The 11733-nt window shown below is 43.7% G+C and overlaps 1 protein-coding gene across 2 annotated transcripts; it reads left to right on the top strand.

Annotated features, from left to right (window-relative positions):
* Positions 1-6374: 6374 nt before the first annotated feature.
* RPS6KL1 (ribosomal protein S6 kinase like 1) lies at positions 6375-11536 on the top strand. 2 transcript variants are annotated; one of them, XM_073586949.1, is made up of 11 exons: positions 6381-6540; positions 7894-8143; positions 8215-8339; positions 8486-8578; positions 8675-8722; positions 9924-10056; positions 10135-10380; positions 10461-10550; positions 10631-10713; positions 10783-10878; positions 11032-11536. In XM_073586949.1, the coding sequence occupies exons 1-11, from the start codon at positions 6439-6441 to the stop codon at positions 11137-11139; spliced, it is 1374 nt and encodes a 457-aa protein (XP_073443050.1). In that variant the 5' UTR covers positions 6381-6438; the 3' UTR covers positions 11140-11536. The 2 variants fall into 2 exon arrangements, with proteins under 2 accessions (XP_073443043.1, XP_073443050.1); XM_073586942.1 differs by having other exon boundaries at positions 6375-6540; positions 9924-10380.
* The last annotated feature ends 197 nt before the right edge of the window (positions 11537-11733 follow it).

Here is an 11733-nt window from a genome sequence, read left to right as displayed (position 1 = left end):
ATATAGCGTATTTATCACTGTGTGTATAGCATATATATCAGTGTGTGGATAGTGCACCAGTATGTGTGTATATAGCATATACATCAGTGTGTATATAGCGTATTTATCACTGTGTGTATAGCATATATATCAGTGTGTGGATAGTGCACCAGTATGTGTGTATATAGCATATACATCAGTGTGTATATAGCGTATTTATCACTGTGTGTATAGCATATATATCAGTGTGTGGATAGTGCATCAGTATGTGTGTATATAGCATATACATCAGTGTGTATATAGCGTATTTATCACTGTGTGTATAGCATATATATCAGTGTGTGGATAGTGCATCAGTATGTGTGTATATAGCATATACATCAGTGTGTATATAGCGTATTTATCACTGTGTGTATAACATATATATCAGTGTGTGGATAGTGCATCAGTATGTGTGTATATAGCATATACATCAGTGTGTATATAGCGTATTTATCACTGTGTGTATAGCATATATATCAGTGTGTGGATAGTGCATCAGTATGTGTGTATATAGCATATACATCAGTGTGTATATAGCGTATTTATCACTGTGTGTATAGCATATATATCAGTGTGTGGATAGTGCATCAGTATGTGTGTATATAGCATATACATCAGTGTGTATATAGCGTATGTATCACTGTGTGTATAGCATATATATCAGTGTGTGGATAGTGCACCAGTATGTGTGTATATAGCATATACATCAGTGTGTATATAGCGTATGTATCACTGTGTGTATAGCATATATATCAGTGTGTGGATAGTGCATCAGTATGTGTGTATATAGCATATACATCAGTGTGTATATAGCGTATTTATCACTGTGTGTATAGCATATATATCAGTGTGTGGATAGTGCACCAGTATGTGTGTATATAGCATATACATCAGTGTGTATATAGCGTATTTATCACTGTGTGTATAACATATATATCAGTGTGTGGATAGTGCATCAGTATGTGTGTATATAGCATATACATCAGTGTGTATATAGCGTATTTATCACTGTGTGTATAGCATATATATCAGTGTGTGGATAGTGCATCAGTATGTGTGTATATAGCATATACATCAGTGTGTATATAGCGTATGTATCACTGTGTGTATAGCATATATATCAGTGTGTGGATAGTGCACCAGTATGTGTGTATATAGCATATACATCAGTGTGTATATAGCGTATGTATCACTGTGTGTATAGCATATATATCAGTGTGTGGATAGTGCATCAGTATGTGTGTATATAGCATATACATCAGTGTGTATATAACGTATTTATCACTGTGTGTATAGCATATATATCAGTGTGTGGATAGTGCACCAGTATGTGTGTATATAGCATATACATCAGTGTGTATATAGCGTATGTATCACTGTGTGTATAACATATATATCAGTGTGTGGATAGTGCATCAGTATGTGTGTATATAGCATATACATCAGTGTGTATATAGCGTATTTATCACTGTGTGTATAGCATATATATCAGTGTGTGGATAGTGCATCAGTATGTGTGTATATAGCATATACATCAGTGTGTATATAGCGTATTTATCACTGTGTGTATAGCATATATATCAGTGTGTGGATAGTGCATCAGTATGTGTGTATATAGCATATACATCAGTGTGTATATAGCGTATGTATCACTGTGTGTATAGCATATATATCAGTGTGTGGATAGTGCACCAGTATGTGTGTATATAGCATATACATCAGTGTGTATATAGCGTATGTATCACTGTGTGTATAGCATATATATCAGTGTGTGGATAGTGCATCAGTATGTGTGTATATAGCATATACATCAGTGTGTATATAACGTATTTATCACTGTGTGTATAGCATATATATCAGTGTGTGGATAGTGCACCAGTATGTGTGTATATAGCATATACATCAGTGTGTATATAGCGTATGTATCACTGTGTGTATAACATATATATCAGTGTGTGGATAGTGCATCAGTATGTGTGTATATAGCATATACATCAGTGTGTATATAGCGTATTTATCACTGTGTGTATAGCATATATATCAGTGTGTGGATAGTGCATCAGTATGTGTGTATATAGCATATACATCAGTGTGTATATAGCGTATTTATCACTGTGTGTATAGCATATATATTAGTGTGTGGCGCGAGTATGTATCAGTGTGCGTTTATGTGTAGCCTATCAGTGTACAGCGTATGTGTATATACAGGGTGGGTCATTTATATGGATACACCTGGGTGGGCCATTTATAGAGTTGGATCCAAAATGGCCACCATGGTCACCACCCATCCTGAAAAGTTTCCCCCCTCCCATATACTAATGTGCCACAAACAGGAAGTTGATATCACCAACAATTCCCACTTTATTTAGGTGTATCCATATAAATGGCCCACCCTGTATTGTCAGTCCGTGTGTATAGTGTATGCACCAGTGTGTGTAGCGTACGTATCAGCGTCTGTAGCTTACGTATCAGTGTGTCAGTCTGTGTGTATAGTGTATGTATCAGTGTGTATAGCATATATATCAGTGTGTGGATAGTGCATCAGTATGTGTGTATATAGCATATACATCAGTGTGTATATAGCGTATTTATCACTGTGTGTATAGCATATATATCAGTGTGTGGATAGTGCATCAGTATGTGTGTATATAGCATATACATCAGTGTGTATATAGCGTATTTATCACTGTGTGTATAGCATATATATCAGTGTGTGGATAGTGCATCAGTATGTGTGTATATAGCATATACATCAGTGTGTATATAGCGTATTTATCACTGTGTGTATAGCATATATATCAGTGTGTGGATAGTGCACCAGTATGTGTGTATATAGCATATACATCAGTGTGTATATAGCGTATTTATCACTGTGTGTATAGCATATATATCAGTGTGTGGATAGTGCACCAGTATGTGTGTATATAGCATATACATCAGTGTGTATATAGCGTATTTATCACTGTGTGTATAGCATATATATCAGTGTGTGGATAGTGCATCAGTATGTGTGTATATAGCATATACATCAGTGTGTATATAGCGTATTTATCACTGTGTGTATAGCATATATATCAGTGTGTGGATAGTGCATCAGTATGTGTGTATATAGCATATACATCAGTGTGTATATAGCGTATTTATCACTGTGTGTATAACATATATATCAGTGTGTGGATAGTGCATCAGTATGTGTGTATATAGCATATACATCAGTGTGTATATAGCGTATTTATCACTGTGTGTATAGCATATATATCAGTGTGTGGATAGTGCATCAGTATGTGTGTATATAGCATATACATCAGTGTGTATATAGCGTATTTATCACTGTGTGTATAGCATATATATCAGTGTGTGGATAGTGCACCAGTATGTGTGTATATAGCATATACATCAGTGTGTATATAGCGTATTTATCACTGTGTGTATAGCATATATATCAGTGTGTGGATAGTGCACCAGTATGTGTGTATATAGCATATACATCAGTGTGTATATAGCGTATTTATCACTGTGTGTATAGCATATATATCAGTGTGTGGATAGTGCATCAGTATGTGTGTATATAGCATATACATCAGTGTGTATATAGCGTATTTATCACTGTGTGTATAGCATATATATCAGTGTGTGGATAGTGCATCAGTATGTGTGTATATAGCATATACATCAGTGTGTATATAGCGTATTTATCACTGTGTGTATAGCATATATATCAGTGTGTGGATAGTGCATCAGTATGTGTGTATATAGCATATACATCAGTGTGTATATAGTGTATTTATCACTGTGTGTATAGCATATATATCAGTGTGTGGATAGTGCATCAGTATGTGTGTATATAGCATATACATCAGTGTGTATATAGCGTATTTATCACTGTGTGTATAGCATATATATCAGTGTGTGGATAGTGCATCAGTATGTGTGTATATAGCATATACATCAGTGTGTATATAGCGTATGTATCACTGTGTGTATAGCATATATATCAGTGTGTGGATAGTGCACCAGTATGTGTGTATATAGCATATACATCAGTGTGTATATAGCGTATGTATCACTGTGTGTATAGCATATATATCAGTGTGTGGATAGTGCATCAGTATGTGTGTATATAGCATATACATCAGTGTGTATATAGCGTATTTATCACTGTGTGTATAGCATATATATCAGTGTGTGGATAGTGCACCAGTATGTGTGTATATAGCATATACATCAGTGTGTATATAGCGTATTTATCACTGTGTGTATAACATATATATCAGTGTGTGGATAGTGCATCAGTATGTGTGTATATAGCATATACATCAGTGTGTATATAGCGTATTTATCACTGTGTGTATAGCATATATATCAGTGTGTGGATAGTGCATCAGTATGTGTGTATATAGCATATACATCAGTGTGTATATAGCGTATGTATCACTGTGTGTATAGCATATATATCAGTGTGTGGATAGTGCACCAGTATGTGTGTATATAGCATATACATCAGTGTGTATATAGCGTATGTATCACTGTGTGTATAGCATATATATCAGTGTGTGGATAGTGCATCAGTATGTGTGTATATAGCATATACATCAGTGTGTATATAACGTATTTATCACTGTGTGTATAGCATATATATCAGTGTGTGGATAGTGCACCAGTATGTGTGTATATAGCATATACATCAGTGTGTATATAGCGTATGTATCACTGTGTGTATAACATATATATCAGTGTGTGGATAGTGCATCAGTATGTGTGTATATAGCATATACATCAGTGTGTATATAGCGTATTTATCACTGTGTGTATAGCATATATATCAGTGTGTGGATAGTGCATCAGTATGTGTGTATATAGCATATACATCAGTGTGTATATAGCGTATTTATCACTGTGTGTATAGCATATATATCAGTGTGTGGATAGTGCATCAGTATGTGTGTATATAGCATATACATCAGTGTGTATATAGCGTATGTATCACTGTGTGTATAGCATATATATCAGTGTGTGGATAGTGCACCAGTATGTGTGTATATAGCATATACATCAGTGTGTATATAGCGTATGTATCACTGTGTGTATAGCATATATATCAGTGTGTGGATAGTGCATCAGTATGTGTGTATATAGCATATACATCAGTGTGTATATAACGTATTTATCACTGTGTGTATAGCATATATATCAGTGTGTGGATAGTGCACCAGTATGTGTGTATATAGCATATACATCAGTGTGTATATAGCGTATTTATCACTGTGTGTATAGCATATATATCAGTGTGTGGATAGTGCATCAGTATGTGTGTATATAGCATATACATCAGTGTGTATATAGCGTATGTATCACTGTGTATATAGCATATATATCAGTGTGTGGATAGTGCATCAGTATGTGTGTATATAGCATATACATCAGTGTGTATATAGCGTATTTATCACTGTGTGTATAGCATATATATCAGTGTGTGGATAGTGCATCAGTATGTGTGTATATAGCATATACATCAGTGTGTATATAGCGTATGTATCACTGTGTATATAGCATATATATCAGTGTGTGGATAGTGCACCAGTATGTGTGTATATAGCATATACATCAGTGTGTATATAGCGTATGTATCACTGTGTGTATAGCATATATATCAGTGCGTGGATAGTGCATCAGTATGTGTGTATATAGCATATACATCAGTGTGTATATAGCGTATGTATCACTGTGTGTATAGCATATATATCAGTGTGTGGATAGTGCATCAGTATGTGTGTATATAGCATATACATCAGTGTGTATATAGCGTATTTATCACTGTGTGTATAGCATATATATTAGTGTGTGGCGCGAGTATGTATCAGTGTGCGTTTATGTGTAGCCTATCAGTGTACAGCGTATGTGTATATACAGGGTGGGTCATTTATATGGATACACCTGGGTGGGCCATTTATAGAGTTGGATCCAAAATGGCCACCATGGTCACCACCCATCCTGAAAAGTTTCCCCCCTCCCATATACTAATGTGCCACAAACAGGAAGTTGATATCACCAACAATTCCCACTTTATTTAGGTGTATCCATATAAATGGCCCACCCTGTATTGTCAGTCCGTGTGTATAGTGTATGCACCAGTGTGTGTAGCGTACGTATCAGCGTCTGTAGCTTACGTAGCAGTGTCAGTCTGTGTGTATAGTGTATGTATCAGTGTGTGTATAGCGTACAGTATATTAGTGTGTGTGGCATATGTATCAATGTGCAGCGTGTGTGTATAGCGTCTGTATCAGCGTGTTTTGGGCCATGTGTAGTTAACACTTGACTGCATGATTTCCAGCTCATCTTTCCTGGTCTTGGATTCCGGTGGCTGCTAATGATGGGAGTTGTAGGCAGAGATGTGGAGCTCAGGATGTGAGGAGGCGGATGCTGCTCTCTGATTGGATGACGACTGACCTCATTCATCTGATGAGCAGAGAGCAAGGAGCGGCCGCTGCTGCTACACGCCGGATCCATCCTGAGGCCGAGGTATGTGTGATCTGTGTGCGATGTGCAAGGTCAGCGTGTGACGGGTGATCGGTGTGCGAGGGTAGCGTACGACGTGTGTCATACCAGGGCAGCGTGCAACATGAGATGTGTGGGTGACATGAGAGCAGTGTGCGATGCATAATCGGTGTGTGATCGGTAAGCAAGTGATGAGAGCGTGCAACGCATGCGGTGTATGAGGGCATTGTGCGACGTTTGGTCAATGTGCGAGGGGCAAGGGTAGCGTTCACCTTGTGCGACGTGCGAGGGCAGGGTGAACCGTGTGCGCCGGCAGCGTGCGACGCGTGATCTGTGTGCGCCGGCAGCGTGCGACGCGTGATCGGTGTGCGCCGGCAGCGTGCGACGCGTGATCGGTGTGCGCCGGCAGCGTGCGACGTGTGATCGGTGTGCGCCGGCAGCGTGATCGGTGTGCGCCGGCAGCGTGCGACGCGTGATCGGTGTGCGCCGGCAGCGTGCGACGCGTGATCAGTGTGCGCCAGCAGCGTGCGACGTGTGATCAGTGTGCGCCAGCAGCGTGCGACCTGTGGTCGGTGTGCCATACGAGGGCAGCGTGCGACGTGTGATCGGTGTGCCATACGAGGGCAGCGTGCGACATGATGTGTGCGCGATCGGTAAGAAAGTGATTATAGTGTGCAACGTGTGATTGACGTGCGAGGGCAGCAGGTGGTGTGCATCGGCAGCGTGCGACGTGTGATTGGTGTGAGGGCAGCGTGCGACCTGTGATCGGCGTGACATACAAGGGCACTATGCAAGTCGTCATGCGTGTGCGAGCGCAGCGTGATTGGTAAGCAAGAAGTGATGGCAGTGCGCAACATGCAACCGGTGTGCGAGGGCGTGCGATGCGTGAGCGGTGTGTGAGCACAGCATGCGATGTATGCATGATGTGCGAGCAGTGTGCAATGTGTGAGGGCAGCGTGTGACATAAGCGTTGTGTGATCGGTATGCGACGTGCGATTGGTGTGTGAGCACAGCGTGTGACCGCTAAGTAATGTGATGGCAGCGTGCGCCGTGTCTGAGGACAGTGTGATAGGTGTGTAGCATGCGGATGTGTGATCGGTAAGCAATAAGTGATGGCAGCGTGCCTATTCTGTGTGCCAAGTATGATGTGTGCGGGGTGTGCGCTTATACTGCATGCTTTGTGATTAGTATGCGAGGTGCAATGTGTGCAAGTGCAGCATGCGATCGGTAAGTGATGGCAGCGTGAGATGTGTTGTGATCAGTATGTGATGTGTGCTGGGTGTGCGTGAGCACAGCGTGTAATATGCGCTTAGTGTTTCAGACTAAACAGTGTCCGCTACATGTGTGTACAGTCACTCCCTTGTTTGCACTTTGCAGGACCCTTCTTGGCCATCGCACTCTGGGGGGGCGATGTGCAGTGACCGGGATCTGTGTTCACAGTATCGCATTGGGTTTATGGGAATCACTGAGCACAATCCAAGTTCAAAGGCGACATTGAAGCGGGATTACCTGGTGGATGCAGCCAGGCAGCTGCATGTAGCACAGGAGCGAGATGCCAACGAGGAGTACGAAGCAGCATTCAGTCACTACAAGCACGGAGTGGAGCTGCTCCTGAGCGGGGTCACAGGTCAGGGCTGGTTTCTGGTCTTTCTCCCCTGTCTGACAGCCCCCTTATCCTTGTCATTTGCTCCTTTCTAGTGGACCCCAGCAGAGAACGCCGCGATGCCGTGAAACGCAAGATTTCGCAGTACCTAAAACGAGCTGAAGAAATCTTCAACTGCCATCTACAAAGACCTCTAGGAAATAATGCTGGTGCAGCAGAGGTGGGGGCACTAGTACGCACAGTGTGGGGGGACATGGGCGCGAGTCATACTTTACAGATAAATTCTAAGAATGAGATGCCAGAAGCTGCTGCCCCTGTGAACGCGCTGCCATTCCTCTGGGGTCAGCCAGTCTCTTCTCTTTCCAGGGTTACAGCAGCCTCCGGTTCCGACCCATCCGCCTCCTGAGCGCTGCAGTGGAGAACCTGAAAAGCTGTCAGGTCCTACAGGTTATTGATAAGGTGCATTTATTGGGGACACACTTATCGGGGTGATGACACCCACTCCTTCAGACATGTCCACCTCTCATGCTACTCTATTCTCCCATCATGGTTTAGGTGCAGTTGGTGTATGACCCGACTTCAGGAACAAAGTTTATACTAAAGGTAACATACAACTCTCATCATTCATCAGGGCCAGATATGAGGAACGCTGTCTGCTAGTGGGACCCCCACTAGAGACAAAAGGTTCTTGTTTCCGTTGAACCCTGCAGCTGATTGCCCCTACCACACAAGTTGGCACCCCCGCCCATCCTTGCTACACAGGGAATCTACTTGACTCTTGCCACACAGAGCCTATAGGTAGGGGCCACTGCCGAACCCAGCCCCTTGTCCACAAGCAGGACCCTTTGCCCATCGCTGATCTTTTCGACACGAGAGGCCCACAGATCACACAAAAAAATTAGGTCCTGCTGCCCATCAGTGTCTCTGCCATACAGGTCCCACTGCCCATCCATGAGCCTGCCACACTGAGTCTACCAACTATACTTGTTCCTTCCTGACAGTGGTTCCCACCGCCCATTTCCACAACTCAAGCGGTCATTGCCACCCAAACCTGCCACACCACCCACAGTGTCTCTGCCCTGTAGTTCCCACAAGCAGATCCTGGCATCCAGGTCACACATCTCATACCCATTCCACAAGTAGGCCCCATCCACCCATCACTGCTCCTTGCCTTCGTAAGTTACGGAGCCCAACTTACTGGTCCCACCACAGATTCCTCAGTTCTGCAACACAAGACCTGCTGTCCCTGCCATTCAGATCACACCACCAATCTGTGTCCAAGCCACATGGGTCCCAACGCCCATTCCTGCTCTATACACAAGCAGGTACCACAACCCATCCCTACATTCAAATCCTACTGCCCATCCGTGACTGACAGAGTCCATGACCAATACATACACTATAAGGGGCCTTGATGCCCATTCATGTCCTTTCTACAAGCTACTCCCAAAACCCATCTCTTTCCCTTCCCTACCAGGAGGTACCATTGCCAACCCTACTACACAGAGCCTACTATCTATTCCCTGCTCCACAAGAGGCCGCAATGGTCATCCATGGCCTTTCCCTATAAGTGGGTTCTGCCTCCCATCTCTGGCCTTCCCTACAAATGGGTCCCACAGCCCATCCCGCCTCTGCCCCACTAGTCTCACCACCTCCCTGCCCCTGCTGCAAAGGTGGATTCTGCTGCCCACCCTCACCATACAGGGATTGACACTACTTATCCTTGCCATACAAGTCACATCACTCATAAGCGACCCACACACGGGTCCAACCATCCATGGCTGTCCTTTTGCTTTCTCTGTAGTCTCTGATGAAGTCAGGTCGTTGTGGCCACAGAGCAGTCACCATTATCCCGCAGAGCGTTCCTTACATGGTTGAGCTACAGAAGTTTTATGTTGGGGAAGATTCTCTGTATTTGCGGCTGCAGCATGTTCCAGGTCAGGCTCTCAGTAACACGCAGATTTCTACATTTGTCCATGCAATCCCCTCTTCCGTTCTTTGCTCCATTCCTACAGGAGGACGTCTGTGGGGACATCTTAAGAAATTCCAGACTCAAGGTGCAGACACTGAGGAGTCCACAATGACCCGAATATCAAGTTCTATCAGTCACCGAAGCATATCAGATGACTCCGTCCATGGGGTGCCAGAGTCACAGGTCAGACTTTGGGGTGCACAGGTGATACTGGCACTGGATACTCTTCACCAAGAAGGAATTCTGTGCAAAGATCTAAATCCCCGCAATCTGCTATTGAGAGACAATGGTGAGTCAATGCTCCGTCCAAAAGCCCACACGGCAACAGCGTTGTAGAATTTAGGTCTAATGCAATTTTTGTCTGTACAGGTGATGTGCTCCTGACCTACTTCGGCCAGTGGCGAGAGGTTGACCGTGGCTGTTGTCCTGATGCTGCAGAGCAGCTGTATGTGGCACCAGGTAAGTTTGCCTGTTATTTTGTATGCACCTGACATTGACACCTTCATGTGAGGGTCTTCAGCATTTCCTCCGTTTTGCAGAGGTCCTTGGGGTGGGTTCAGTGGACGAGGCCTGTGACTGGTGGAGTCTGGGTGCGTTGCTCTATGAGCTAATGTGTGGACAGGTGAGAGACAGCTTCTTCTCTTCAATGTTTGGTTGCTTGGCAAGAATGGCTGACTCTGTCTTTCTGCAGCCTCTATACAAGACCCTGATGCCAGGATTCTTTAATCAGATGGAAATCCCCTTCCCAGAACATCTCAGTGTAGATGCCATGTCTCTGCTGAAAGCGGTGAGTGCGTCCGGTGACTGCAAGGGCCACCATCCGCCCCAATGTCATGTTCAGCAATTGCCCTTCTGTCTCTTGTGTTGGGACGCCTACTTACTGGGGTCACATTCTTGCTCCAGGTCGATGTCTCAATAAGATTCTCTGTCCTAATTTCAGCTACTCGATTGTGATCCAAACAAGCGGCTCGGTGCTGGTCCAGGGGGCGCACAAAGGATTAAATCCCACCCTTTCTTCAAGGACATCGTTTGGAGCAAGCTGCTGTAAAGGGGTGGAGGTCACGTAGCCAAGGAGCACGTGCCAGCATGTCACGCCCAATGAGCACCTTATAACAAAACCCAAACTACTGCATAAAAGGGCACCGTGATGTCACAGCCAAAGAGGTCATAGTAACCGCCGTGATGTACAGCCGAGGACAAAGTTACCGCTGTGATGTCACAGCCAACGAGGTCATAGTTACTACCGTGATGTCTCGGCTAACGAGGTCATAGTTACCACCGTGATGTCACAGCCAACGAGCAGACGAATGTCGCCGTGATGTCACAGCCAACGAGCAGACCGATGTCGCCGTGATGTCACAGCCAAGAAGCATACTGATGTCGCTGTGATGTGACAGCCAGATACTACCTGTCTCATGATCAATAAAGTACCAAATCTTGGGTAATCTGTGTGTTGGTGGTCGGCGTGGGGCACATTCAGTATTGAAGGTGAAATACAAACCACCAGCGAAAACGGCGGCAACCGCAGCGTCTCGTGTTCTACTGAAAGTTATTCTAATAAGAATCCAGATATCGCTTATCACTAGTCATCTGTCTCTCCGGAACAAGCACACCTGGCCTGTGCAGCATCCGCAGGACAGTA

The sequence above is a fragment of the Dendrobates tinctorius genome, unplaced genomic scaffold (assembly GCF_039654945.1).
Source record: "Dendrobates tinctorius isolate UK_male_01 unplaced genomic scaffold, ASM3965494v1 ptg000010l, whole genome shotgun sequence".
Lineage (NCBI taxonomy): Eukaryota > Metazoa > Chordata > Amphibia > Anura > Dendrobatidae > Dendrobates > Dendrobates tinctorius.
The sequence above is the reverse complement of the archived record's forward strand: the minus strand, read 5'-3'. Positions and strand labels throughout refer to the sequence as shown.

What these genes read in the sequence shown, in the direction of transcription:
- RPS6KL1 (XM_073586942.1), top strand. Translation starts at nt 6,439, where the DNA reads ATGCTGCTCTCTGATTGGATGACGACTGACCTCATTCATCTGATGAGC. An exon ending in ATAATGCTGGTGCAGCAGAG is followed by an intron (nt 8,340 to 8,485) that starts GTGGGGGCACTA and finishes TTCTCTTTCCAG; the next exon opens with GGTTACAGCAGCCTCCGGTT. An exon ending in ATGAGCTAATGTGTGGACAG is followed by an intron (nt 10,714 to 10,782) that starts GTGAGAGACAGC and finishes GTCTTTCTGCAG; the next exon opens with CCTCTATACAAGACCCTGAT.